The 27772-nt window shown below is 38.6% G+C and overlaps 2 protein-coding genes and 1 long non-coding RNA gene across 3 annotated transcripts in view; 1 reads left to right on the forward strand and 2 right to left on the reverse strand.

The window, feature by feature from the left end:
* LOC126175480 (cAMP-dependent protein kinase type I regulatory subunit) overlaps positions 1–14505 on the reverse strand; it is a 262950-nt gene extending 248445 nt beyond the window's left edge. The window contains exon 1 of the mRNA XM_049922296.1: positions 14127–14505. Coding sequence (XP_049778253.1) covers positions 14127–14291 — 165 coding nt within the window. The 5' untranslated portion in view covers positions 14292–14505. The remainder of the gene's footprint in view (positions 1–14126) is intronic.
* Positions 14506–16136: 1631 nt separating this feature from the next.
* The window catches only part of LOC126175482 (uncharacterized), a 33008-nt gene continuing 21372 nt past the window's right edge, over positions 16137–27772 (forward strand). Inside the window, exon 1 of the long non-coding RNA XR_007535574.1 lies at positions 16137–16295. This is a non-coding gene — a long non-coding RNA (uncharacterized LOC126175482). The remainder of the gene's footprint in view (positions 16296–27772) is intronic.
* LOC126175479 (meiosis-specific with OB domain-containing protein) overlaps positions 21944–27772 on the reverse strand; it is a 275449-nt gene continuing 269620 nt past the window's right edge. The window contains exon 10 of the mRNA XM_049922294.1: positions 21944–22132. Within this exon, the coding sequence (XP_049778251.1) occupies positions 21944–22132 (189 nt within the window). The remainder of the gene's footprint in view (positions 22133–27772) is intronic.

Raw genomic sequence — 27772 nt, forward strand, 5'->3', positions numbered from 1 at the left:
ATCGCAGTACCAAAGGTGCAAGTAATACCGCACAGAATGAAGGGGTCAGCTATTGACAAAACGATACGCAGACTACTGTGACAGATGGTTCGGTGAAATTATGCGCATGCGCTCTTCATATCGATTTCTTCGACTACAATACTCAGTTACGTCAAGCATGTAACACCTATGTTTTCGTCTGGCTTTGCGTCATAAAATATTTTTCACGGCCTAGACACACACACACACACACACACACACACACACACACACACACACACACACACAACCACCTGCGCATCCTCTTCACCCCCCCGCCCCCTTTAGATGCGTGAGCGCGCCGCCCTCATGGACGAAACATTTCTACTGAGTTGTGTGTTCTCATGGATGTTTTCAATCGCTGACACACTTTTATCTTCACCATATTCAAGTGAAAGTACTACCTTATAACGCGTTTCCAGCCTATGTCACGACTTTTTTGCTCCTTACCCTCTCGGCGACCATTTCCTGCAGCCTGTGCCCATTTACTGAAAACCTCTTGTTCTTGCACTTACAAAATGCAGAAAAATGTTTGTGTAAATTTTTGCTGGAAATACTGTGAATTTTAACAACATAAAATCAACCACATTTTTTCCCCTTGTATTCTTACAACGAAACCACTGTGCTTGTTACGAATTAAATTAGAACCGAATTTTAAATGTAATTAGTTTTTGTACGACGTTTACAAAGGTCCTTTCTTCCGTTATCCTTACAGGGCAATCAATTTTACATTTTTCTAGTGCAAGAACAAAGTTTTTTAAATATTTTTCACGAACGGTTTTATCCAAAACCCGTCGCGGTGCGCTTGCGGTGTAGCATCCAATTTGCGCATGCGGTGTAGCCCAATTTGAGGCTGTTTCACGGCTATATGGACTACAAGTATCCTATAGCAATTTGTTCGTCTCGACTTCAACTACGCCACTCGTGTACACCCTGGAGCCGAGAAAAATAATTTAACCTCGGTGAATCTTAGCAAATGTGATTTGATTTATCGTAAGAATAACAAATATTCCTTCGCGGAGACCTTTCGCTGACGGTAAGAATCTCGTTTTTCGGGTGAGCGGAATTTGGAATGTTGTCCACGCAGCTCGCTGAGGCCAAATGATATTGTTAAAATAATAAGCGGCCACGAAACATTAGCTGGAAGCATTACCTCTTGCGCTGTTGACAAAATTTGTCGAAGTTCTTTCTTGTATCCAAAACTTTTGCAGTTTCTGATCAAGAAAGTTTTCTTGAGAACTACTGCTGCTGCATAAAGTATATTTTCACTAGCGACATGTTAAATTTCCTTACATGCCGCTACGTAGACAACAATAACCCTTGTGATTAAACTTTCTACAATAAGTCAACTTGGAGCTGCACATCCGCGCACTACAACCCCGGATCGCCTTTTTTAATTATGGCAATTGACTGGGTGGTCACAGCTTGGTGCTGCTGATCTAGAACCGGCATTTCATGCAGCACTAACCTAGTAAAGCCACGTCAACACCTTATATATATTCACGACATTATTTTCTAAACATCGGACCCGCTGGTTTAGTGGTAAAGCACGTACCTGGAAACTGAGAGGTCGCGGGATCGAATCTCGATGGAGCCATGGAAATGTTCAATCTGCCTTTAATACAGCCTTCACTTCCCAACAATGTCCGCAGTCGCCAGGAACGAGATGTGGTTCGGATTCCACGTTAAACTGTAGGTCCCCTTTCCTAGGTTCAGTAACGGGGGTAGATGAGGAACACGCAAAGTCGCTTGACTCGAACAGCTAAAATTAGCTAAGTGGAGCGCTGGTTTCCACAAGCATACAGTGACAAACCTATGGTGTTAACTATTATTTGGAAACGAACGTTGGTCAATTCGGGTAACCTTACTTCTGTCATTGTCCTTTGCTTCTTACAAGAATGTTGAGCTGAACACTCTTTTCGATTCCAACTGTCTAACTTGCAAACACAATGTTATTTCTTTTTTAAGCCGTTAATATAGATGAAGGTGTCGAGCTCCAACTCCAGTTTTGTAAGACAGCGTTTTATGTCCAGAAATTGCCAGTAATAACTGCGCAAGGAGCTAAAAGCCAGAATGCGACTAGTACCGGATGATCAAAGTCAGTATAAATTTGAAAACTGAATAAATCACGGAACAATGTAGGTAGAGAGGTATAAATTAACACACATGCTTGGAGTGACACGGGGTTTTGTTAAAACAAAACAAAAAAAAATTTAAAAATACAAAAGTTCAAAAAATGTCCGACAGATGGCGCTTCATTTGACCAGAATAGCAATAATTAGCATAACAAAGTAAGACAAAGCAAAGATGATGTTCTTTACAGGAAATGCTCAGTATGTCCACCATCATTCCTCAAAATAGCTGTAGTCGAGGAATAATGTTGGGAACAGCACTGTAAAGCATGTCTGGAGTTACGGTGAGGCATTGGCGTCAGTAGTTGTCTTTCAGCATCCCTAGAGATGTCGGTCGATCACGATACACTTGCGACTTCAGGTAACCCCATAGCCAATAATCACGGACTGAGGTCTCGGGACCTGGGAGGCCAAGCATGACGAAAGTGGCGGCTGAGCACACGATCACCACCAAACGATGCGCGCAAGAGATCTTCACGCGTCTAGCAACACTTTTTTTTTGTTCTAATAAAACCCCATGTCATTCCAAGCATGTGTGTCAATTTTTACCTCTCTGTCTACATTATTCCGTGGTTTATTAAGTTTTCAAATTTATACTGACTTTTTGATCACCCGGTATGTAAAACAGACGTATATATACCGAATGGAAAATTTTCTTCAGGTATGCAATTCAACAAGGCTTGCCTGGGTAACTCAAATGAGAATTACTGCCTGCGAAATTTAAGGACCTAAAAGCAAGTGTAAGTTTAAGCAGCCTCGATGCTCTTCGCCGACACAAAGCTCCTCGCAGCGAGCCTTATTACATTTACGCTGCCCGTCACTTGTCAAGAGTTTCTTTCGCCGAGTACTATTGTCAGACACACATTTCTAACGCCTATATGTGATTATTACCTACACCTGCACGTTCTCTTTAAAGCATTCCTCTCTAAAATTAATTCTGGTGCCAAAAATAATGCAAATGGATAATCCTTGCGGACTGCTATCTCTCAACAAGCATCTCCCATTGCTCGCCGAGCAACTCCCAGTTTTTGAATGGTATTCACACTGAAAGTTGTTTCACTACCGCATGGCAAAACGGATCGTAAGCTTTTCGTTTCAGACGCAATGGAGCTTCGTTTTGAAAATTCTATTTGGTTAACTAATAGTATAAGCTGTTCTCACTCTGCAGTTCATTTCATTTACTGTCCATCCAGTCGTCGTCTTCTACTGCCTCAAACAGAAAAACTGGTGAACTGTTTCTACTAGTATTATTTTCATTTCCGTGTGTTCATTATACATTACTTTCGTATACTGATTTTCTGCTCTGCTTTCGAAACATGCTTCAGTCCTATGTTGAAGTTTAATTCCACTAAAGACAAAACGTACAATGGACTGACCAACTGCCACTCTAAATATCTTGTGACAGCACGAAGCTGCTCTATGTGGCAGATCACTCGTCGTCATACCGGCGAGCGGAATTTGTCACGCACGCAAACTTAATTTTTCCGGAACATGTGAATATAATTGAACTTGATTGCTACTAAGTGAACAGAGAGAGGGAGCAATACTGCAATGATGTGTCAGGCAACAACAGAAACTGACGACTTCAGCGAACTGATCTTCCCGCCCTGGCAAGCTGTAGCAGTGAGCACACTAACCTAGTTAACCCCGCGTCATCGAATTTTAGTTTCGGTAACGACTTTACAAACTCGCCCATTACCATAACTCGGGACAGAGAGGCCAATTTCACAACAGGATGTTCAATTCACTGCTTGCGTTATGTTAACTGACGCACTGGCATCGGTAAACTGTGAGGTGGCAAAACGCTGTATAAAATTCCCACGTCTTACTGAGCATTTTTTGACTCTGATGCTTAAACGAAACAGTAAGTTACTGGGACCTGGCACTACACCAGCGCCTAAAAAACTCTAACTGCATCCTACTCCTCACTATGTATCTACCTAAAAAGGTGGAAGAAAACTTGACAGTTATGAGAGACACTAGATATCTCCTGCCAACATAAGTAGTACGAGTTTACTTCAACGTCACATAGACATCTTTAGAGACTGAGTGCTAAATTGGTTGGACAAGGAAAGAGAAGAAAATTGGCTTTGGTTTATCTGATGGAAGTAAAGAACATACGAGTTTTAGCGCCTCATCGATGAGTGCAGATTGGGCTTGGGTCATACAGAAAGCTGGCAATTAATAGTAAATATAGAAAAGTTAACTCTGGCTGTCCCCGTGGGAATTTCTTGCCACTCTTCCCACATGCGAGTAAATTTTTGAAGGAACCATACCAGCATTTGTCTGACATGATTTTGGGAAGCACAAAATGCCTAAATTTGAGAGGTCAATGTTCTGAGTTCCTTTCACACACACACACACACACACACACACACACACACACACACACAAAAGTTTCTGGCTTATTACCAAAAAGGACCTCATTGATAAATAATAGTGAGCAGCTCAGAAAATATTCCATTTAATTTGTTCTTGGTACACACAAAGATTAGCTGGTACAAATATTTTAAGATTCACAATCATCATTTAAAAATGCTCCGTGATGTCGTAAGTGAGTATAGCACGTGTGTGCATGAATGAATGAATGCAATAATAAAATTATTTATAACAATTTTACTACCATAATTTAAGATCTTGAGTCAAGTCATCTCTTCTCTAAAGGGGTTCTCATGAAATTAACTGAAAAGAGTGGATGAGGAACCATACATTTGTCACATTTCAATGTTAGTTAATTATTTACATGATAATTTGATAAAGTTAATACTGATTTAATTACTGTAATTTCTCTTTTAGAGCAAATTCTTAGCAAGTCTCAATACTTCAATATTGTTTTTAATTTATTTCTCACCTGTGTCAATATCTTCATATCTGCCACACCCAAAACTTACAATTTTTTTACATATATTGTTCCTTTTTTATACACTTCCCATGGCCAGATTACATAATACCTTCATCTATGGGCCAGTACGCTCTAACTTTCTTAAGGAGGGTTTAATTTGTAAACTTCCATAACATGTTTGTCTAAAGGTTTGTCACTTCACTTATAATGCATTTAATTAGTTTTAAAGTCTTTAAATTATACATTTACAAGGTCCGTCACAGATTCTTTTCTAATTTTACCACAACTACCATTTTTTCTAAGATGCAGTACTGTGTTGCAAATCTTCAGTTGCAGAAACCACCTCTTTAAATTTACATCCATGGTTGATTCCAGACATGCTCCTTTCACTAATTAAAATGTCTCTTTTGTTAAGCTTTTTGACATGTCTTCCTTATTCCTTATTCACTCATCAATTACAGCCTAGCACATTAGACACTTGGACTAATGAATGTTGACTACTGTATATCTCCATTTTTTATACTGACTTTCTCGTTGAGTCTGTTGCTTCTTCCACTTCTTCTTTTCATTTGTAAGTGTGGTTATATCAGTTATCGGCAATTTTTATTCCACTTATTTGATGATGATTGGTTTGCCAGGAACTCCAATGTGCGGCCATCAGCACCTGTACAAAGTCCCAATTCTCACACAGTCAACTTTTTACACAATCCAGTCTAGCCACTGGCACAAATGATGATGATGAAGACAACACAAATACCCAGACCCCGGGCAGAGAAAATCCCCAACCCAGCTGAGAATCAAACCACGACCCAATGATTCCACTTATTTGAAACAGTTACATAAAATCTGTATTATTACTTTCATTTTGTTTTCCATTCCCGTTCTTTGAACTAATCTTTGGTTTTATTTATTTTTTGTGACTTTTAGCCTCTAAGTTATTCAGCCATCTCTCTGTTTTGGAGTTTTACAGTAATGTCGCATTTATCAAAGAATTTTATAAGTAGTTTTAAAAATAAGATATTTTGATGAAGGATAGTTGTTACAGTAGTTTACAATGGTTGATGACATCTGATTAGGTGTTGTATGAAATGATTTGCTGGTTATGAAAGCCAGTCCATTTTTCCACCTTTCAGTTTATATGTCATACGAAAAATCCTTATCCCAAATGCCATTCAGTTCCTTAATAGGCAGGGAAAAACAATTAAACAAACATACATTGAAATTTCTCAGAGATTACAAGGGATTTGGAAGATCAGTTGAATGGAAATTATAGTGTCTTGAAACGAGGTTATAAGATGAATGTCAATAAGAGTAAAAGAAAGGCAATGGATTGCAGTCACATTAAATCGGGTGATTATGAGGGAATCAGATTAGGAAATTATATGCTACAAGTGGGCAGTGAAATTACTTACGAAAGAGGATATAAAATGCAGGCTTACAATATGAAGAAAAAGATTTCTGAAAATGAGCAATTTGTTAACTCAGAAGATAAATCTAAGTGCTAGGAGGTCTTTTCTGGAGGTATTTGTCTGATATGTAGACTTTTACGGAAGTGAAATATGGATGTTAAACAGTTGGTTCTACAGAAGAATGCTTATTTAATATTAGATGGACACAGCAGACAACCAATGAGGATGAAATGAGTTAAAATGGTGACAAAAGAAATTTATGAGACAACTTGATTTAAAGAAGGAATCAGTTTACAGCACATATCCTGAGGTATCAAGAAAAAATTGTCAAATTGGTAATGGAGGTGTGTGTGTGTGCGTGTGTGTGTGTGTGTGTGTGTGTGTGTGTGTGTGTGTGTGTGTGTGTGTGTGTGTAATTTTTTTTTGGGGGGGGGGGGGGGGAGTAAAATTGTAGAATGAAACCACAACTTGACCACAGTAAGCAGGTTCACATGAATAATAGGTGTAAAACAAAACATAGGGCTACAGATAGAGATGCTGAATGAGTGAAGAGAGTACTGCATGATGCTTCCAATGACTACCATAGCAGAATACTCTCAAATGATCTTTCACAAAACCCAAAGAAATTCTCGTCGTATGTAAATGCTGTTAATAGCACCAAAGTTAGTGTTCAGTCCCTAGCAAATCAGACAAAGTGAAACTGAGCAAAATCTGAAATGCTTAACTCTGTTTTCAAATATTCCTTTAGAACAGAAAACACAGGAGAATTTCCCTAACATAATCCTTGTACCATGGAAAAGATGGCCGAAATGAAGTACTAGTGTCAGTGGTGTCAAGGAACGGCTGAAATTGTTAAAATTGAACAAAGTTCCACAGCCCAATGGAATCCCTATCAGATTTTATACTGAATTTCCAGCTGAGTTAGTCCCTCTTCTAACCATAATCTGTTGTAGGTCTGTGGAAAAAAAAAGAAAAACAAAAAAAGAAAAAAAAAAACATGCCCAGTAGTTGCAAGCACAGGTCACACCTGTCTACAAGAAGGGTAATGGAAGTGATCCAGAAACCTGCTATCCAGTACCCTTGATGTTGATTTGTTGTAGAATCATAGAACATATTCTGAGCTCAGACATAATGAGGTATCTTTTACAGCACAACCTCCTCCATGCCAACCAGCAGCATGGATTCCGAAACTACTGATCATGTGAAACACAACTATCATTTTTCTCACATGACATACTGAAAGGTATGGATCAATGCAGTCAGGCAGATGCAGTATTTCTTCATTTCTGAAATGCATTTTACTCAGTACCACACCTACAGACAAAAGTATGATCACATGGGGTATCCAATGAAATTTGTGAATGGACTGAAGACTTTCCGATACGGAAGACACAGCATGTTATCTTGGATTGAGAGTCATCCGTCAAATGTAGAAGTAACTTTGGGTGTGCCACAGGGAAGGGTGTTGGGACACTTACTGTTCATGTTGTATATTAATGACCTTGCAGACAGTATTAATACTGACATCAGGCTTCTTGCAGATGATGCATTTATCTATAATGAACTATTGTCTGAAAGTAACTGTCCTTGTGTGCTCTGAATGTGTTTACGTGCACCACCAGTTTACGCGTAGACACATTCAGAGTACCAGGTAGAAGGACTGGTGGCGCGTGTTAACATGTTCAGAGCACACAGGGACATGTACAAAGGCGCGCGCGTTAGCACATCCAGAGCACCAAAAGGGTTAATGAGTCAATGTTGGAATCAGCCAACTCATAGAAATACCTGGGTGTAACACTTTGTAGGGATATGAAATGACTGCTCAGTCATGGGTAAAGCATGTGGTAAACTTCAGTTTATTGGTAGAATACTGGGGAAGTGCAGGCAGTCTAAAAAGGAGATTGCTTCCAAATACGTGTGCGACCAGTTCTAGATTATTAATCAAGTTTGTGGGACCTGTACCAAATAGAACAGAGGATACTAAAAGTATACAGAGAAGGGCAGCACAAACGATCATAGGTTTGTTTGATCCATGGGAAAGTGTTACAGAGATACTGAACTGGCAGAATCTTGAAGATAGATGTAAACTATTTCGAGAAAGTCTAGTAACGAAGTTTCAAGAACGAGCTTTAAATAATGACTACAGGAATATATTACAGTTCACATGGGGATCACGAGGATACAAGTAGAATAACTACAGCAAACACAGGGGCATTCAAACATTCGTTCTTTCTGTGCTCCATACATGAATGGAACGGGAAGAAACCCTAATAAATGCTAGAATGGGACGTACCCTCTGCTGTGCACTTCACAGTGGTTTGCAGAGTATAGATGTAGATGCACAACGTATGTTGCACAGGTTACACGTGATGGAGTGACTTACACAGGAGAGGGTAGCCTTGTAAGCTGCATCAAACCAGTCTTCTGAACAAAGACCACAACTGCTACAACAGCACTAGCATAACTGAAGAAACTATATTTTCCTGGAAGGACTAGAAAATGTGACACTTAGCCTCCTGAAAATAGTGAAGCTACTAATTAATGAAGAAAAGGAACTCGAACCAGAAAAAGTAGACACTATAGGCACTATCTGGGAGACTGGTGCATTAAAGATATGCCACTCAGCACTGACAATCAAAAATAACAACCTAATAATATTATTTATTCATCCTTAGATGACTGTGTATAATGATACAGAAAAATTACTTCTAATCAGATGTGGTCAATATAATCTGGCAGACAAACTGGAGACATTTATATATAGGAGCTAATATGTGAATGTCCTAAATATGGATAAATTCAATGAAAATCTTACATTCTAATCCCTCCTCTTCCTTCATTGCTTCTAGAGTCGTAAGTCCACACCTTGACAGCAAGTCACACCCCTTTATACACGAAACTTCACTAATACAAGCATTATGTTTCTCCAATCGGCTTACTCCAACAGGGTGCAGGGCATTTGATTACACTGAATGATGGCACAAGACGAGAACGACGCAGTGCTCCTTCAATATTGCAGTACCCTGTGTGCCAAATTGTAACAGTGAAGGTTTAGTGAACAATGCTAGCTGTCAATATATTATCAGAAGTTTGTCATCATGTTACATATGTATCTGGGATGCTCTTATTTGTATGTTTCGGTTTCAAATCAAAGTTTTGTGTTTTACTCAGTTCTAATTTATACTATGTAATCAAAGGTACCCGGACACCTGTCTGAAAATGACTTACAAGTTCTTGGCACCCTCCATCAATAATGCTGGAATTCAATATGGTGTTGGCCCACCCTTAGACTTGATGACAGCTTCCACTATCGCAGACAGTCAGGTGCTGGAAGGTTTCTCGGGGAATGGCAGCCCATTCTTTATGGAGTGCTGCACTGAGGAGAGGTATCGATGTCAGTTGGTTAGGCTTGGCACGAAGTCAGCGTTCCAAAACACCCCAAAGGTATTCTATACAATTCAGGTCAGGACTCTGTACAGGCCAGTCCATTACAGGGATGTTATTGTCGTGTCCCACCACAGGCCTTGCCTCGATTGTATTGAAATATGCAGTCACCATCCCCGAATTGCTCTTCAATTCTGGGAAGCAAGAAGGTGCTTGAAACATCAATGTAGGCCTGTGTTGTGATAGTGCCATGCAAAACAACAAGGGGTGCAAGCCCCCTCCATGAAAAACACGATCACACCATAACCCCACTGCCTCCGAATTTTACTGTTGGCACTACACACGTTGGCAGATGACGTTCACCTGGCATTCACCATACCTACACCCTGCCATCGGATCGCCACATTGTCTACTGTAATTCGTCACTCCACACAACGTTTTTCCACTGTAGAATCATCCAGTGTTTATGCTCCTTACACCAAGTGAGGCGTCGTTTGGCATTTACCAGCATGATGTGTGGCTTATGAGCAGCTGCTCAACCAAGAAATCCAAGTTTTCACACCTCCCACCTAACTATCATAGTACTTTCAGTGGATCCTGATACAGTTTGGAATTCCGGAAATACAGAAGCGTCTGATCCCGCCCGTCTGCTTTGACCCATGATGTCACAAATATGGCGGAAACAAAAACAAACACACACACTTTCCACAAGAAGCCTAATGACACTAACGGGACAAGCGCGGGAAATGGGGTGTTTGGGTGGGGGGGGGGCAAACTAAATATAAACAAATTTAGATGCCTTGCGTAGCTACAACGTGTAAGTGAAGACAGCCATGCATGAGTACCCACCCACCTCCCCAGGGGTCGTAACCCCAGCAACCCATAGAAGATAAAGATGCTTCAGTAGCTGATTAGTGTTTTTTGTCTTTTAAAAAAAAAAAAATCTCACGGGATAGAACGAACAGATCAGAAAGATAAATATAATAAACTAAAACAGAAATTGGGGGAAACAGGTAATTAAAATAAGTAATAAGCGTTTTTAAATTAAAAAAAAAAAAAAAAATCTCACGAGATAGAACGAACAGATCAGAAAAGTAAATAAAATAAGATAAAACAGAACTGGAGACAGCCACACTCAAACCAAACTCCGCGCCGTCATGACGTCACACACGACAACACCCTTACGTCACGGGTCAAAGCCGACGCGTGGGATCGGACGCTTCTGTCGACCCGGAATCCCTGTGTGATGGTCTGGATAGATGTGTGTCAAAAAATGGTTCAAATGGCTGTGAGCACTATGGGACTTAACATCTATGGTCATCAGTCCCCTAGAACTTAGAACTACTTAAACCTAACTAACCTAAGGACGGCACACAACACCCAGTCATCACGAGGCAGAGAAAATCCCATACCCCGCCGGGAATCGAACCCGGGAACCCGGGCGTGGGAAGCGAGAACGCTACCGCACGACCACGAGCTGCGGACAGATGTGAGTCTATTACACATTATGACCCCCTTCAACTGTCAGCGGTCTCTGTCAGTCAACAGAGGTCGGCCTGAACGCAATTGTGCTGTATATGTCCCTTCATGTTTCCACTTCACTATCACACCGGAAACAGTGGACCTAGGGATGCTCAGGGGTGTGGAAATCTCGTTTACAGACATATGACATAATTGACAATCACCTGATCACGTTCAAGTTCGTGGGTTCCACGGAGTGCCCAATTCTGTGCCCTCATGATGTCTAATGACTACTGAGGTTGCTCATGTGGAGTACCTGGCAGCAGTCGGCAGCACGATGCTCCTAATATGAAAAACATATGTTTTTGGGGGTGTGGGTAGTTTTGATCTCATAGTGCAGATCTCTTGAGTTTACCAGACCAACATAGATCTAGTGAGAGAGTGATACATTGAGGAGAACAATGTTTTGGATTGTACTCTGTATAAGCCTACTATACCTCTAAAAGATTGTTTTTTGATGGCACTGGGGTGACAGTCCAGACTGCGTACAGCTCATGATCCAGGTGAGGTTGGAATGTGATAGATTGGTTGTGTGTTGACAAAACAATGAATGTGTCATAATAAAAAGCCATTTTTGCAAACAAAAACAAGCTTTGCGGTAACAGACTGATCTGTGGTATAGTCTAAGGCCTACATTAGATTGTGAATGGAGTAATATACATTAGGCATTCCACAGTTACATTTAAGCTCCTGGTGAATACCTGTACAGTTTACATACACTAAGCCAGGCTGACAAAGACACACAAAAACCACAAACTTTTTGTTCTTGCCTACTTCAACAAATCAACAGAAAATGCATAGACAATGTCAATAAATAAATTTAAAATTAGCACTGCAAAATGGTTGAAAAGTACTGAATTTTGCTGTCATCAGGAATTCCAGGCGTGTGTGATCAATAGCCTACAATTCTCATGTGAATGAACTATAAACAACCAACAGATTAAATAAACAGTAGACTTTATTGTATACCCAGGAGTCCTGCCACATACCCTATCAATTTTTTTTAAAATGTCTTGTACTTTTTGTCCTTACTGTCTTTGTCATTCATCTAAGTATGCAGGGCATCAACCCTACGTAATCAATTATCTAATTATTTACTGTCATTTACCTAATTATACACTGTATTATTTTCTTGTCTTTATTGACATTTACCTAATTATTCTGTTGGATGACATTCATTGCATGTAAACTGCCAAAATGTGAACAAAGCATCTGCATTTGTAAATAGTACTGGCACTTCTAGAATAATCTGAACACACTAACAATCAACAGGCCCTTGCACTTGGTGGAGTCCCTGTCAGATTCTACAAGAAATCTGCAAGTTGAATGTCTCCACTCCTATCCCCATAATTCCTTGAGCAGAAAACTGGTTACTGTTACTGGTGAAGTACATGACGTAGGGCGTACTACTTACCTAAGGAGTCACATGACTGATCCATAGAAGAACTGTTCTAGACTAGAGAGCCCCTTAGTTGTGATGACAGACTGACCTGGAGAGTAGCCTGAGGGTGGGCCAAGAAGAAGGTTTGATATGAATCATCAGCTTTGGCCAGTGACATAATGTTAATGGCTTCTGTCACATCAACTTTTGGTGTACACATTTACAATTTTGTTGTTAGTTGGTGAAGCCAGTGAATTTGAAAGCAAATAAATAAATAAAAATGGTTGTGGTGACACACTGACCTGTGGCTTAGCCCAAAGTATATGTCACGTTGGAAGGTAAAAGTATGGGTGTGAGTTGGCAAAAAACTGTATGTTGTCAGACTGATCTGTACCTTAATGTGTTTGAAAAAATCATCACTAACATTGCATTACAGTCACCATGTTGTTTACAGCATTTATTGCATGTTCCCTATGTCACTGGTCAAAACTGACAACTCTTATCAAACATTCCTCTTTATCTCATGATGTTTAGGAATTCTAGTTCATGCAAGGTTGTGCAGTTTTAAGGAAATGGGTAAATGTTTCACACTAGTCAATCACAGTTAATAATATCACAGGAACCTTAAAAGGCACGTGGACACAAGCAAAATATAAGCCATATTTTACAATTAAAAGAAAGCTGTGTATTAGTATCAGCAATTACCTGGCATTAGATTTAATTAGTTTTTGATTGGCAGTTTTCTGAAACTGTAGAGTTGTCATGCTTCCTTTTTAAAAACTGCAAGCAATGAGACCATTACATCTAGATGATTCTTATCAAATTACGAGAGTTTTTCCACTCAGATATAAACAGCAGCCATACACTACCGCCATCACTAATTTCAATAATAATTTTTTTTATCTGCCTATTCTTATAGCGACCTGCCTGTTCACGACTGTCTGCTATTCCATGCCAAATAGAATACTACCAAACTTGAAGCAAATAAGAAATAAGCCTTTCACAATTTCAGTAATGCTGAAGAACAATTCTAAATGACTACAAGCAAAAATGAACTAATCAAAAATATTACAGAGATACTATTCTCCAACTAAAGACAAATTATGTGCAAAAAGTGAAGCAGTAGGCCTACTTGTTCTCGTCACTACGATTTTAAGTCTTATTAACAACAAGTCCAAATGACTCGTTATTTTTGAAAGTAAGACAACACTTATTAAGTATTATGACAAATTTCTGGTGCAAACAAACTACTTTTGAAATTTAACACTACCTATAACATTGAGTGCTTTTGGACCTCATTGTCTTCCAAAGTCAGAGCGAGAATATGTGTGGACAAAGTTCCTCAGAAGGTCTACTTAACAATAAATTTAAGTCCAGCTTTGTGAAACTGCTGCAGCAAGTAAAACATACAAATAAATAAAGCTGTGGACACCACTTACCCTTTCTAGTTTTTGGAAATATTCCCTCAAAAACGATATAGGGTTTTCCGGTCTTGAAACGCAAAGCTGTACAATGCAATCTTTTAGGACTTGCTGAATGTTGTGCTTCTGAACGTAAGCCTCACATTCGCGCAAACTCTGTTCTTCATCCAAGTTTGCAGCCATCTTTGCGCGAAGGTACTTTATATGTATTACGGACGGTATTAATGGGTATTCTAATACACACTTGCACTAATAAGTTCACAACTTATTACACGATTGCTCAGCGACAATTCAATCCCTCTTAATCACTTCAACACAAACATACGCAGAGAAAATACATCACACACTTTCCCCTAGCAGAAAACAATTGACATCCGATGTAACTACGAATTTAACACAGAGATAGTAGAAACGAAAGAATAGCGATAAATGCTAGAACAGCACTGACAGTGGAAGTGTAAATAAAATGCTCGAAATTTCACAGATGCAGGACAAACTTGTATTTTCATCAATCCTCACTTGCACCAGAGGTGTTGTGGAAGCAATTGCTTGTTTTGTCAGCCAATCAATTAAAGTAACCACACGGGCCTGAGGACAAGAGAGAGGAAGATTAGAAAGAACGCCGTTCAACGTCAGGCTTAAAAAAGGCTTAATATAGAAAAACGTTGCGCATTTCGGGTATTATTGTCGTACGCATTTATTCCATTGTGTAATTCCAACTAATTTAGCAAGCGCTTTGTTTTAGAACGAAGTCCGTACCAGGGCAGAACGTAGTGGTAACACTCGAAATTTAAAGTGTAATGGAAATTTTCAGTACTCCCAACAATTCCGAAGGCATCTATGTTTCATTATGGTGCCACTTGCGTCCTCCAGACCAACGCAACTTATCGGTATTGTGATTTGTTTGACGTTCCTACTTCAACAATTAACTAGTGTACAAAAAACTGTCGAAATATGGCTCGATATTCGTGCAAGAAAATATATAAGGAATTCGAGACTGGATGGGTGAATACATTAATCAGTATCACTATTCACTGTCATTCTGTTTAACGTTGTGGCAAGGAGTGGGAGGGGTGGAGAAAAACGGAGAGATTTTAAACGTCCCCCATTGATTACCTTATTCTGAGTGTGATCCAACTGAAGGGGTTGACAGTACGGAAAGAAGTCAGTTGCATGAATATAAATCTATTCAGCACCCTACCAGAGCATATTAAATGTCATTTAAAAATGCGGTGGAGTTAAGTCTGAAGGAAAGAACACTCTGTTGGAGAACCATGTACACTTCATTGCCACATAACTGTTTAGAAATGCTTTAAATTTTAGTTTGTCATTAGAATAGCACTGAATTACAGCAATGGAAAACCATTTGATTGTGTGGAATGTACATCTTTTACCACTTTTCACATCCCAGATAGAATTCGAAAGGATTTGGGTTTTTGTTTGCAAAGGTAAGACACACACACACACTATATATATATATATATTGTTTTTGTTTGCAAAGGTAAGACAGTGCCAATCAAGAGGCTAAAATATCACACAACGTGCATAAAATGCCTTTAGACGATAGGCCTGGTAGCCTATGGGAATAGGACAGGTGTTTGGTCATGACCTAGGTTACGGAACCATCCTGGAAATTGCTTTATTGTAACTTGAACAAAGAAAAGATGAAAGACAACCAATATAATAGGATATGCCTATCTTAACAGAAGTCTTACTTGGGGGAAAAAAAGAAAAAGCATGCCAAAAGTTAAAGAGCCTTAAAATCAGTTTCTTCCATTTCTTTCACCATCAGAGCAATCTAATGTGTTCCTTCCAAAGCAATTATCCTTATAGAAGCCTTATTTGGGGGGGGGGGGGGGGAGTGCCAATAGTTAGAGCCTTAAATCCTCTTTTTCGCATTTGTTTCGCCATCAGTCAACCTAATGTGTTCCTTCCAAAGCAGCTCACACATTAACAAGACTAACCTTTTAATTTATTATTACCAACCATTTATTTGATCTGATGGATTTCCAGTCTGAAGTTAAAGGCGACTGCAATGAAACATTTAAATACTACTTTTTGAGCCAGTCACTGCAGCAGGATGAATCCAAGATGTTACAGACAGATGTGAAACCTTTCACCTGCAACAGGTACCTGTAGTATGCCAAACTGGTACTTCCAACTAATATCCACCATTTGTTTGTATAGGTAAGAATTTTTTAGATGTGTTAATTGTACTTTGTTTAATCTTGTCTTCGTAAGCCCTATGAGAGACTCATAACTTTGCATTTCTAAACACTTGAAGCGAGTTGTCAGTCTTTGTGGCACTTTGAAATCTTATGAAGATCTGCTGAATATTTGCGTATTTTCAGATGAGACTTCATTATAGGTAACTGCATCATGTGTGAAAATATTGTGTGCTAGGTCATTAATATACAACATGAACTGCAAAGGCCCAACACACTTCCCTGTGCCAAGCCTGAAGTTACTTCTATGTATGTTGATGTCTGTCCCTTCAAGAAGACATGCTCTGTCCTCCCTTCCAGGAAATCCCCAATCAAGTGACAAATTTCACTTGATATTCCATATGATTATACTTTTGATGGTGAGCATAGGTGTGGTACTTGGTCAAAAGCTACCTAATTGCCTTGACTCATGGATTTTTGGATGTCATATGAGAAAAATGCAAACTGGATTTTGCATGATTGATTTTTGGAATCCAAGCTTGTTGTATGGAGGAGATCATTCAGTTCTCAATATCTCATTAAATTTGAGCTCAGAAAATGCTATAAAACTTTACAGCAGATGGTTGTAAATTATAATGGATGGTAGTTTTGTGGATCACTTCTGCTACACTCCATCTAGATAGGTGAGACCTGTGCTTTCTTACACCTGCTGGGCTAGTTTTTTGTTGAAGGGATCTACAGTATAATATGGTTATAAGGGGAGCTAACTCAGCTGCAAATGCTGTATAGAACTTGACAGGAATTCCAAAACCCACTGGAGCTTTGTTCCCTTAAAAGTTGCTTTACAGTGACCGATACCATGTAGGGTCCATTCCATCATGAACTGATCTACTAAGTACTCATCTATCAAGCACTTGATCAAATATTTTTCTGAATCTGAGTCACAGTCCTTCAAAACACTCCTCTCCAGAACTAAAGTGTCAAGTTCACTATCAAAGTAAGACACTACTCCCCCCTTATCTAGTTTTCTGAAAATGTGCATCTTACTGCTTGTTTCAGTAAAGCTTTGTATTTTAATAATCATTGCTGCTACAGCTGCCTCATGGTCACTGGTACCAGATTCACTGCGGACATCCTCAAAGAGGTCATTTCTATTTGTTGTCATTATACATGATACATTTACCAAACGAAAGTGCTGGCAGGTCGATAGACACACAAACATACACACAATGAAAATGTCTTTTGTGTGTGTGTGTGTGTATATATATATGTCCTTTTTTCCCCCTAAGGTAAGTCTTTCCGCTCCCGGGATTGGAATGACTCCTTACCCTCTCCCTTAAAACCCACATCCTTTCGTCTTTCCCTCTCCTTCCCTCTTTCCTGACGAAGCAACCGTTGGTTGCGAAAGCTTCAATTTTGTGTGTATGTTTGTGTGTCTATCGACCTGCCGGCACTTTCGTTTGGTAAGTCACATCATCTTTGTTTTTAGATATATTTTTCCCACGTGGAATGTTTCCCTCTATTATATACATAATACATTTCTATCACCAGTGGGCTACCAAATTATCTGTTCAAAGTAGTTTTTAGAGAAGGCATTTATTATTGTTTCCCCAGATGTCTTGTCATACTTACCACTTACAGAGCTGTTAGTCCCTGTTCACACGGGGATACTTAAGACTCCGAGTGACTGAGATACTTTGCAACCGAGAGACCTGGCATGTGTAATTAGGTGGGTTTGTTCAGACAGGGATTCTACAGTAGAGGCGTCCCACAGTTGCTGCGACTTGGATACTATTCGACTCGATGCATTAGTCGCCAAGTCTCCCAGTCTCTCAGTTGCATTTGTACCATTGGGTTGTGCAATTTATGAACAAAAGTTTAATTTGAAATTTGTCGGAGAAGTGAAGAAATATCCGGAACTATAAAATCACAAATTGGATGGGTGATAAGGAAGGAGGTGACAGAGAGAGCAGGGCATGAAGTAGCCAATGAGGTTGATCTATCAGAAAAGTTCATTATCAGTAATTAAAATTTTTAACATAAAATAAATACACCCTACTCATTGTGCTTTAAGATCCATTTTACTGAAAAACTAATCAATGATTTATAAGGACCCACTATACAATAAATGTGCAACTAAAACATTTTTAATTAGATTAATATGTAAAGAAAAATGTACATAAATCCATTTATAAGTTTTACAGAAATACACATTACACACATAAAATTTTGTAAAGAAAGACAACTACAGTAGATCATGGGTATTGTTGATGCTACTTCCATTGCCATGGGAGGGAAGCACGGGGTGTCAGAAAGTAGTGGGCTAAATAATTCCTTAGTTTATAAGTAACAGAATGAGCATGCAGTTCAGTGTCTCTCCTTGGCTGTATTCTGACTGTGGATGTTTTGCAGTTGTTGCATTGTTGTTCACCACAACTGTATTGGGTACCTTCATGTTTTTGAATGAAGTTATGCAGTATGCACATGGATTTTATTATGTCGCTACTCTTTCTGTAGTTTGAGAACAAATAGGACTGCTCATCTCAGGACTTGGAACTTCTGTGTCACCATTCCAAATGCACATTCCATAGATTATCGAGTGTTTTTTGTGGGTTTGGTTGCATCAATTAGTGTGATATATGAAACACTTTGTCTCCTACAAAGTAATAAGGGATATTATATTCATTTTCATCATTTGGTAATCTCGAAAGCAATGCCAAGTTTATTCTTTCATTTGTAATCCAGTGTTTGGTTGCTGAAGGACAAAATATCCTCCATCGCTGTTTCTACCTGCATAATCGGTTTCAATGATAATGAATAAACCATCAGCATCACTGCATGCCAGCAATACTGTGGAGAGGTATTATTTACAACTGAAGTTAGTTGACCCTGCCCCAGGTAATTTCTCGATATGTTTCCCATCCAATGCATCCAAGCAGTTAGGCAACTTTTACCTACAATTTATATTATTCTCAGTGTAAGCACGAACCCACAACTTTCTCACTTTTCTCTTTCTGTACTGGCAGTAATTATAATGCTGTATTATAATATCATTATCTGTAATACTGTTGCTGGACATTGTACTACTGCGGTCACGGCACACAAAAAAGCGCACTACATACATCCTTTGCCCACAGCCAATGAAACTGATTTAATTTGCTATTCACACCACAAGTGACTTGACTGTGAAGGAGACTCAGGTCACGCCTGTGTGAATGTTATCAGCTATTTGAGATGTCCAATCTCCTAGTCAATTGGTTGTCTGCTAGCTGGAGACCTGATTTGAGTATCCCTTTGTGAATAGGATCTAATTATCCCAATAGATTGTTGGATGGTTAAAGTCTCCTTTGACTGCTAAAGAATGACTGGGAAATATATGTACTAGTGAACGTATATTTTCTCTAAAGTATTTGGTGACATCTGGGGGTGGGACTGGTGGTCCATAGAAAGATCCAGTAACAAGTTTATGTGAAGCCATGATACTGATTGTGAGTCTTGTCCAGACAGTCTAGGTCTTGCTCAAACACTCTTGCATGCAATTTGAATTTTCATCTTGTTGGATTTGAGTTTCTTGTCTACTGAAACAAATACAACGCCTTCATTTCCCAACAGTCCATTCATTTGATATAAACAAATTTTCACCAAAGATCTCAATGTTATCAATTGCAAGTTTTACCAGATTTCAGTTACGTGAGATCCACTGGTTTTTAGGAGTGCTTCAAATGCTGTGACTTCTTTGAAAATGCTTCAGCAGTTAATCATTGAAATTTTAATACTCTCACCCATGGAGGCATTCCTCTGCCCCAGCAGAGTGCTCATATTTATACAAAGAATAGTCTAATAACTAAGTTCCAGGAGCTTCCAGAAGTTAAAAATCTTAATTGATAAATAATTAAAGTAGGCAGTAACCCACACATCACAAGCCAGCAATTACTGCAACCTCTACACAACGGTGCATAATGTTCAGTACTTTTCATTACTCCCCCTCCTTGCCAAATGCCGAACTGCTGGTTTTACGGGACAGACCTAGATCTGGATCTAGCCAGTGGTCGTTTATTTGACAGCAATGGTGGGTCTTTAAATTCTGATCATGTTGTCGTATCCTCATGATCACTGCAGTGTTCAAATGGAGTTACTTCCATCAAGATCACCAGCAGATATTATTTCTTGAATGGTAATGCTTTGCTTCTTCCATCTGAATGATGAGCTGTTTGGTACAATCTCTTTCAGCATCATCAAGCTGAAATGGAAACAAAGTATTCAGTGTTGTTTCAGCTTCTTGACTGGGGATCAAGGAAAACGGTGTGAGACCTGTAGTGTCTTAAAAGCTATGTGATGTGTAAATGTCACAACAGGCAATACAGTGAGACCCCTATTTTTTGTTTTCATGCAGTCCAGACTTAAAAAATGCAAAATTGAGGAAAATGTTAAAACCCCCTCAAAATACAAGCAAAAATGCACACAATTGGCATATATGTTTAAAAATCACAATCCCCTCCAATATTTTGTATAACATCTGTCTAAGTGAAGGAAACTGAATGTACAAAACAGTGCCTAAAGAATAATTTGTAGTAAAGAATTTCATCAGTTCTTAAAAAATCACAGGTGTGTAACAGCAAGTAAAAGCTCATCAAAAAATTGGAATCGGTGTCTGGGTACAAGGTAATTAAGCTATTTTCCAACATGCTACGACCACAAAATATACAATCAAAACACGTTATGCGAGATAATACTTTTTGCTCACCCAGAAAAAAGCAAAAATCGACAAACATATTGAACTAAATCAAAATCATCACAGCCAATGGTAAGTGGTTAAACCATAAGCATAAATGTGGACATCTGCATAATGATAAATTTTATCACCATTGCTGTTACTGTTTGATACTTTTCTTATGCCGCACGTCATATGGTCACCGCCATTAAAGTGTTACTTTAGGCTCAATGAGAGAAACAGAGACATGAAAAAATGATTTACTTTCCCAGTTGGCATTACAAGCTTATTAGAAGCCGGCTCAGTGAATTTGTATGAACTGTGTAAAATGTAAATCTGAAAGAAAGCTCAGGTGGTACAATTTTGCTTCACGTCCTCTTATCACTGCTGCCAGTCTTTACGATCTACAGTGTGTGGTGTGTGTGATGCTAAGTATGTACATGAGTAGTGTATGGAGTTGTTGCAACTGAATCATGTCAGATTTGAACACAAAAGTCTTTACAATATGTTGTTGGAAATCCCTTGCTCTATTTCTGTATGTCATCTCGGTCATAGCACATCATCTGCATGAAAAGTATATTTTCAGCACATCACAAAGTGCTTTCACCCCTACCTGCTCTCCTGTCATTGAAGGGCCATTCCCCCTCTCCACACATCCAGTAGGTGAGCTCATTTTACATGTATTAGTGTGGTGTGATGGCTGTGCTGGCTATTGGGTGACTTAACAAGTTACCAGGCAATAAACTCATTTCATTGACATTTGAGCAATACATATATACAATTTATTTACAGAAAATTAAAGTTCAATGACAATAATTGACAATAATTCATTAAGTGAAACCTACTTAAAGCTAAAAAAAATAAGAATTCACATTTAATCTTATTTGGTACAACATATTGACAGTACCAGACAGCATGACATAGTATTAAATTTTATATCATAAAACTTTGTAGAATGACTAAAAAATTGGAATATGTGCTGCAACTTCTACAGGATTTGCAACTGAACATGCCAATACAGAAACAAGAGGACGTCGTTGCTCTGAGGATGGCCGCAACACCATAATTCTTGCTGCACAGCGTTCCATAAGCAAGCACCACTTTAGTGCTGTTCTTGAATCATCTTTCATGGCCAGAAATTCATTAACCTTGAATAAAAATAAAGAGAAAAAAAAAATAGAAAAGGCTAATAATGTAATACTACACAAAAGAGAGGATGTAAAACTGAAGACTATGTAAACATCAATATTCTATTTACTTTTGAAGTCACTATTTATCATAATGTTTATTTCCTATTATGTATTCATTTACGCACAGTATCTTCCTCTTTAGTGAAAAAAGGCTTGCCGGAAAAGTAAGGACTCATTATATTATGTACAGTCATGAAAATTGCAGCACCGGTAGGTGCTGAGTGGGACAGAGCTAAGATGATATATATGAGTACCTCATTCCATGGTGCCTTCAATTCTATGACAGAGTTCATCAGTCATAGTGGCTAAGAAGTGTTGGTGAACTATTCTGTTGGTATCTCATTCTGGAAACATCCCTCAGGCTGTGGCTAAGCCATGTCTCCGCAATATCCTTTCTTTCAGGAGTGCTAGTTCTGCAAGGTTCGCAGGAGAGCTTCTGTAAAGTTTGGAAGGTAGGAGACGAGGTACTGGCAGAAGTAAAGCTGTGAGGACGGGGTGTGAGTTGTGCTTGGGTAGCTCAGCTGGTAGAGCACTTGCCCACGAAAGGCAAAGGTCCCGAGTTCGAGTCTCGGTCCGGCACACAGTTTTAATCTGCCAGGAAGTTTCATATCAGTGCACACTCCACTGCAGAGTGAAAATCTCATTCTACACACAATGGTATTTACATGTATGATGTAGTTAAAGAGAATAACTTAATGAAAGTGCAAAATTATAAAACAATACTTGAGTCCATGCAAGTTATTTAAAGAACCCACAAATTTACTATGAATTTAACAAAATGAATAAAACAATGGCCAGCCTACTGAAAAGATAAGTGAAGATGATTTATGAGCTGAATATTTATCCGAGCAACAAAGTGCTTTGCAGTATTTTGCCAGGTAATTGAGATGTAAAATCACTACTGACATATTCAGTACGAATTGTCATATGTGGCGCTCAGCACAGGGGTGGCTAGAATAATCATTGTTGGAATCTAATCATGTTTTACTTGCAGATTAAATAAAAGAACCACAAATTAATATTTTATAACAAATTTTAACAATGTCAAGAAGAGAAATCGCCGTTAATTCAAAGAGCAGAAATTTCACAACACAGAATAACCACGGAAGCACAAAGATGTAGGAGTATTCATTAGATGAAGATAAATGAAAAGATTTTGAAGGGTCATTATACCACGCAATAGAATAAAAATCAAGCTAAGTACTGATACATACTGAATATTACAATATTTTGGAGATAAGTGCTAACCCACAAAGTTACAATGAGTGACAAAATTGACATAAAAATTGTGTAGTAGAGGGGCAGTCAAGATAATTTTGAAAGGGAAAGTTACAAGCCAATGGATAAGAAACTTGACCAGTGGGAGATTTTAAGAACAATCTTAGGAAAGTTAGGAGAACTGCAGAATAACATGCAAACAAATAGTGGTAATTTGTCCACCAATAGTGCTCAACTGTCAACTAAGCAAAACTGACAAGAAAAGAAATTATGATTAGTTAAACTCATGATCAGAGGGATACTGAATCTAGAATGGAGAGGACTGAAAGTACTATAAAAACTGCTGTAGCTTCAACAACCCTTTCTGTGAAAAACACGGGAGAAAATATTAGTGCTAAAGTTAAACTCACACTTATTCATGAAACTACCTTAATAGAACAAAACACTGACATTGCTACAAAACAGGAAACGTATTGACATTACTGCACTAATTGCAAATTTACTATTAGTAGCCAGCAAGGAAACATTCACACACATTGACATACATGTTAGAAGTAAAATTATCTGGTGTCACCTGGAACTTAAAGCAGAGGCCTGCAGTGAACAAAAATGCATGGAAAGAAATTGCTATAATTTTGGTAGTATACACAATAACAATTGGGTAAAAATAGGCACAGATAGGCCTAATATGGACTATAAGGAGTTTAAAGAGCCTAAAAGAGTCATCACAAGACCAAGAAAAATTGTCTAATTGCATGGTCTCACTGAGTAATTATGACTGGTCACATATGTTTAACAATAATGCCCAGGGCTCTGCCAATACATTGTTCAATAGATTTTTTCATTCTTAGTTGAATATATTCGAGACCAACTGCCCTAAATACAAATCTAAAGTTAAACCTAAAAGTAACAGTAATAGACATAGGGATAAGAATCCATGGTATACCACTCAACTAGCCAATATGAAAAGGAGGTTGTTGTTGTATAGAGATTCTTACAGTCTTCAGGAAACTGATATGGCTAAACAAAGGTACTCAAGAGCACAAAAGGAATATAAGTATGCTTTATATGAGGCCAAAAAAACAACATAACCTAGTCAGCATTGAGTCATCAAAAAATAAATGCAAAAAAATGGACTATAATAAATTCAGTGCCCAAAAGCAAGTAGAAAGCTGAGGTAGAAATTTCAGCAGCTGAATTTAATAACTACTGTATAAAATCTGTTAACCAAATTAGGGAAAGCATTGGGAGACAGCAAGAATCTGTAGCTGATCTCATTAAATATCATAATGTAGACTACATCTTGAAAGACAGATTCCTTTTAACAGAGGCCACACCAGATGTTGTTTTAACTATTGTAAATAATTTTAGGCCCTCTGATAGGTAAGATATACATGGTATTTCTTGTATTATGTTAAAAAAGATAATTGGAAACATAGTATATCCTCTTACTAAATGTATAAACAGATGTCTAACTGAAGAAGTATTCCCAGATGTATTAAAATTATCCAGGACAATGCCCATTTACAACAAAGGAGACAAAAATTGCCCATCTAGCTATCGCCCAACATCTCTGACACCTATTTTAACTAAAGTTTTGGAATCCAACTTCAACTCCCAGTTGTGTGATTATCTGACATGTAATAACATTATTACTGCAGTACAATTTGGCTTTAGGAAGGGCAAATCCACAGTCCATGCCATTGACTCCCTGATTACAAAAGTGCTTAATGCTTATGAAGGAAAAAATTTTGCTCAGGCTACCTTTTGTGATCTTAGAAAAGCCTTCGATTGTGTGGAGCATATTTCATTCCTCAACAAACTAGTTTATTATGGAATCACAAACAGTGAAGTTGACAACATCTTTGAATCTTTCCTCAGCAACCGTAAACAAATTGTTTGTATTGGTAAACAGAGCTCACAACTAGTTGAAGTTAAGTGCAGCATGCCACGAGGCTAAGTATTAGGACCTCTGCTATTTATCCTAATGACAAACGATCTACCATCTTACATAAACACTCACTCCATCCTCTATGCAGATGATACCACTTTTTTTAATATCACCTCAGACATGGATATGCTCCAAACTATGGCAAATGACACAATATCACAAGCATCAGTCTGGTTTCGAGCTAACGGGTTCCTGCTTAATGAGAGTAAAACTCAAAAGATAGTATTTAGTTTAAGAGATCTGCCAATAGCAGATTTCATGGATAGTGTTAAGTTCTTAGGTATTGTTATAGACAGTAAACTGACTTGGGAGCCACACATTAAATACATTAGTGCAAGGCTGTCTGGATTGGTGTATTTGTTAAGGAATTTAAAAAACCATGTACCTGTGGCCTATGTAAGATCAGCCTACTTTGCTTTTTTTTTTTCAAAGCATTATATCTTATAGGGTTTTAATATGGGGCAATAGCTCACACCTTCAGGACATTTTGCTACTTCAGAAGAAAGTAATTCGAATTATCACAAACAGAGATGAACTGGGCCACTGCAAACCACTGTTTATCAACTTAAAAATATTAACTGTTATAAAATTGTATATTTACATTGCCCTACTGCATATAAGGACCAACTTATCAGAATACCAGCGTAGAAGAAATGTACACTCTCATGGAACCAGAAATAGTAGCCGTCTTGACATACCTTGCTACAGTTATCCAAGTCACTGAACAGCTACGAAGGGGTGGGTAGGCATATGTTTAACAAACTGCCACTACAATAGGTTGTTGTTATTGTGGTCTTCAGTCCTGAGACTGGTTTGATGCAGCTCTCCATGCTACTCTATCCTGTGCAAGCTTCTTGATCTCCCAGTACCTACTGCAGCCTACATCCTTCTGAATCTGCTTAGTGTATTCATCTCTTGGTCTCCCTCTACGATTTTTACCCTCCACACTGCCCTCCAATACTAAATTGGTGATCCCTCGATGTCTCAGAACATGTCCTACCAACCGATCCCTTCTTCTAGTCAAGTTGTGCCACAAGCTCCTCTTCTCCCCAATTCTATTCAATACCTCCTCATTAGTTATGTGATCTACCCATCTAATCTTCAGCATTCTTCTGTAGCACCACATTTCAAAAGCTTCTATTCTCTTCTTGTCTAAGCTATTTATTGTCCACGTTTCACTTCCATACATGGCTACACTCCATACAAATACTTTCAGAAACGACTTCCTGACATTTAAATCTAAACTCGATGTTAACAAATTTCTCTTCTTCAGAAACACTTTCCTAGCCATTGCCAGTCTACATTTTATATCCTATCTATGTCAACCATCATCAGTTATATTGCTACCCAAATAGCAAAACTCCTTTACTACTTTAAGTATCTCATTTCCTAATCTAATACCCTCAGCATCACCCAATTTAATGCGACTACATTCCATTGTCCTTGTTTTGCTTTTGTTGGTGTTCATCTTATACCCTCCTTTCAAGACACTGTCTATTCCGTTCAACTGCTCTTGCAAGTCCTTTGCTGTCTCTGACAGAATTACAATGTCATCGGCAAACCTCAAAGTTTTTATTTCTTCTCCATGAATTTTAATACCTACTCCGAACTTTTCTTTTGTTTCCTTTATTGCTTGCTCATTATACAGATTGGATAACATCAGGGATAGGCTACAACCCTGTCTCACTCCCTTCCCAACCACTGCTTCCATTCATACCCCTCGACTCTTATAACTGCAAATCTGGTTTCTGTACAAATTGTAAAGAGCCTTTCTCTCTCTGTATTTTACCCCTGCCACCTTCAGAATTTGAAAGAGAGTATTCCAATCAACATTGTCAAAAGCTTTCTCTAAGTCTACAAATGCTAGAAATGTAGGTTTGCCTTTCCTTAATCTTTCTTCTAAGATAAGTCATAGGGTCAGTATTGCCTCACGTGGTCCAACATTTCTACGGAATCCAAACTCATCTTCCCCGAAGTCGGCTTCTACTAGTTTTTCCATTTGTCTGTAAAGAATTTGCGTTAGTATTTTGCAGCTGTGACTTATTAAACTGATAGTTCAGTAATTTTCACATCTGTCAAACACCTGCTTTCTTTGGGATTGGAATTACTATATTCTTCTTGAAGTCTGAGGGTATTTTGCCTGTCTCATACATCTTGCTCACCAGATGGTAGAGTTTTGTCACGGCTGGCTCTCCCAAGGCTGTCAGTTGTTCTAATGGAATGTTGTCTACTCCCAGGGCGTTGTTTCCACTTAGGTCTTTCACTGCTCTGTCAAACTCCTCACACAGTATCATATGACCTATTTCATCTTCATCCTCTTCCATTTCCATAATATTGTCCTCAAGTACATCGCCCTTGTATAGACCCTCTTTATACTCCTTCCAACTTGCTGCTTTCCCTTCTTTGCTTAGAACTGGGTTTTCATCTGA

This window comes from Schistocerca cancellata, chromosome 3 (assembly GCF_023864275.1).
Source record: "Schistocerca cancellata isolate TAMUIC-IGC-003103 chromosome 3, iqSchCanc2.1, whole genome shotgun sequence".
NCBI lineage: Eukaryota > Metazoa > Arthropoda > Insecta > Orthoptera > Acrididae > Schistocerca > Schistocerca cancellata.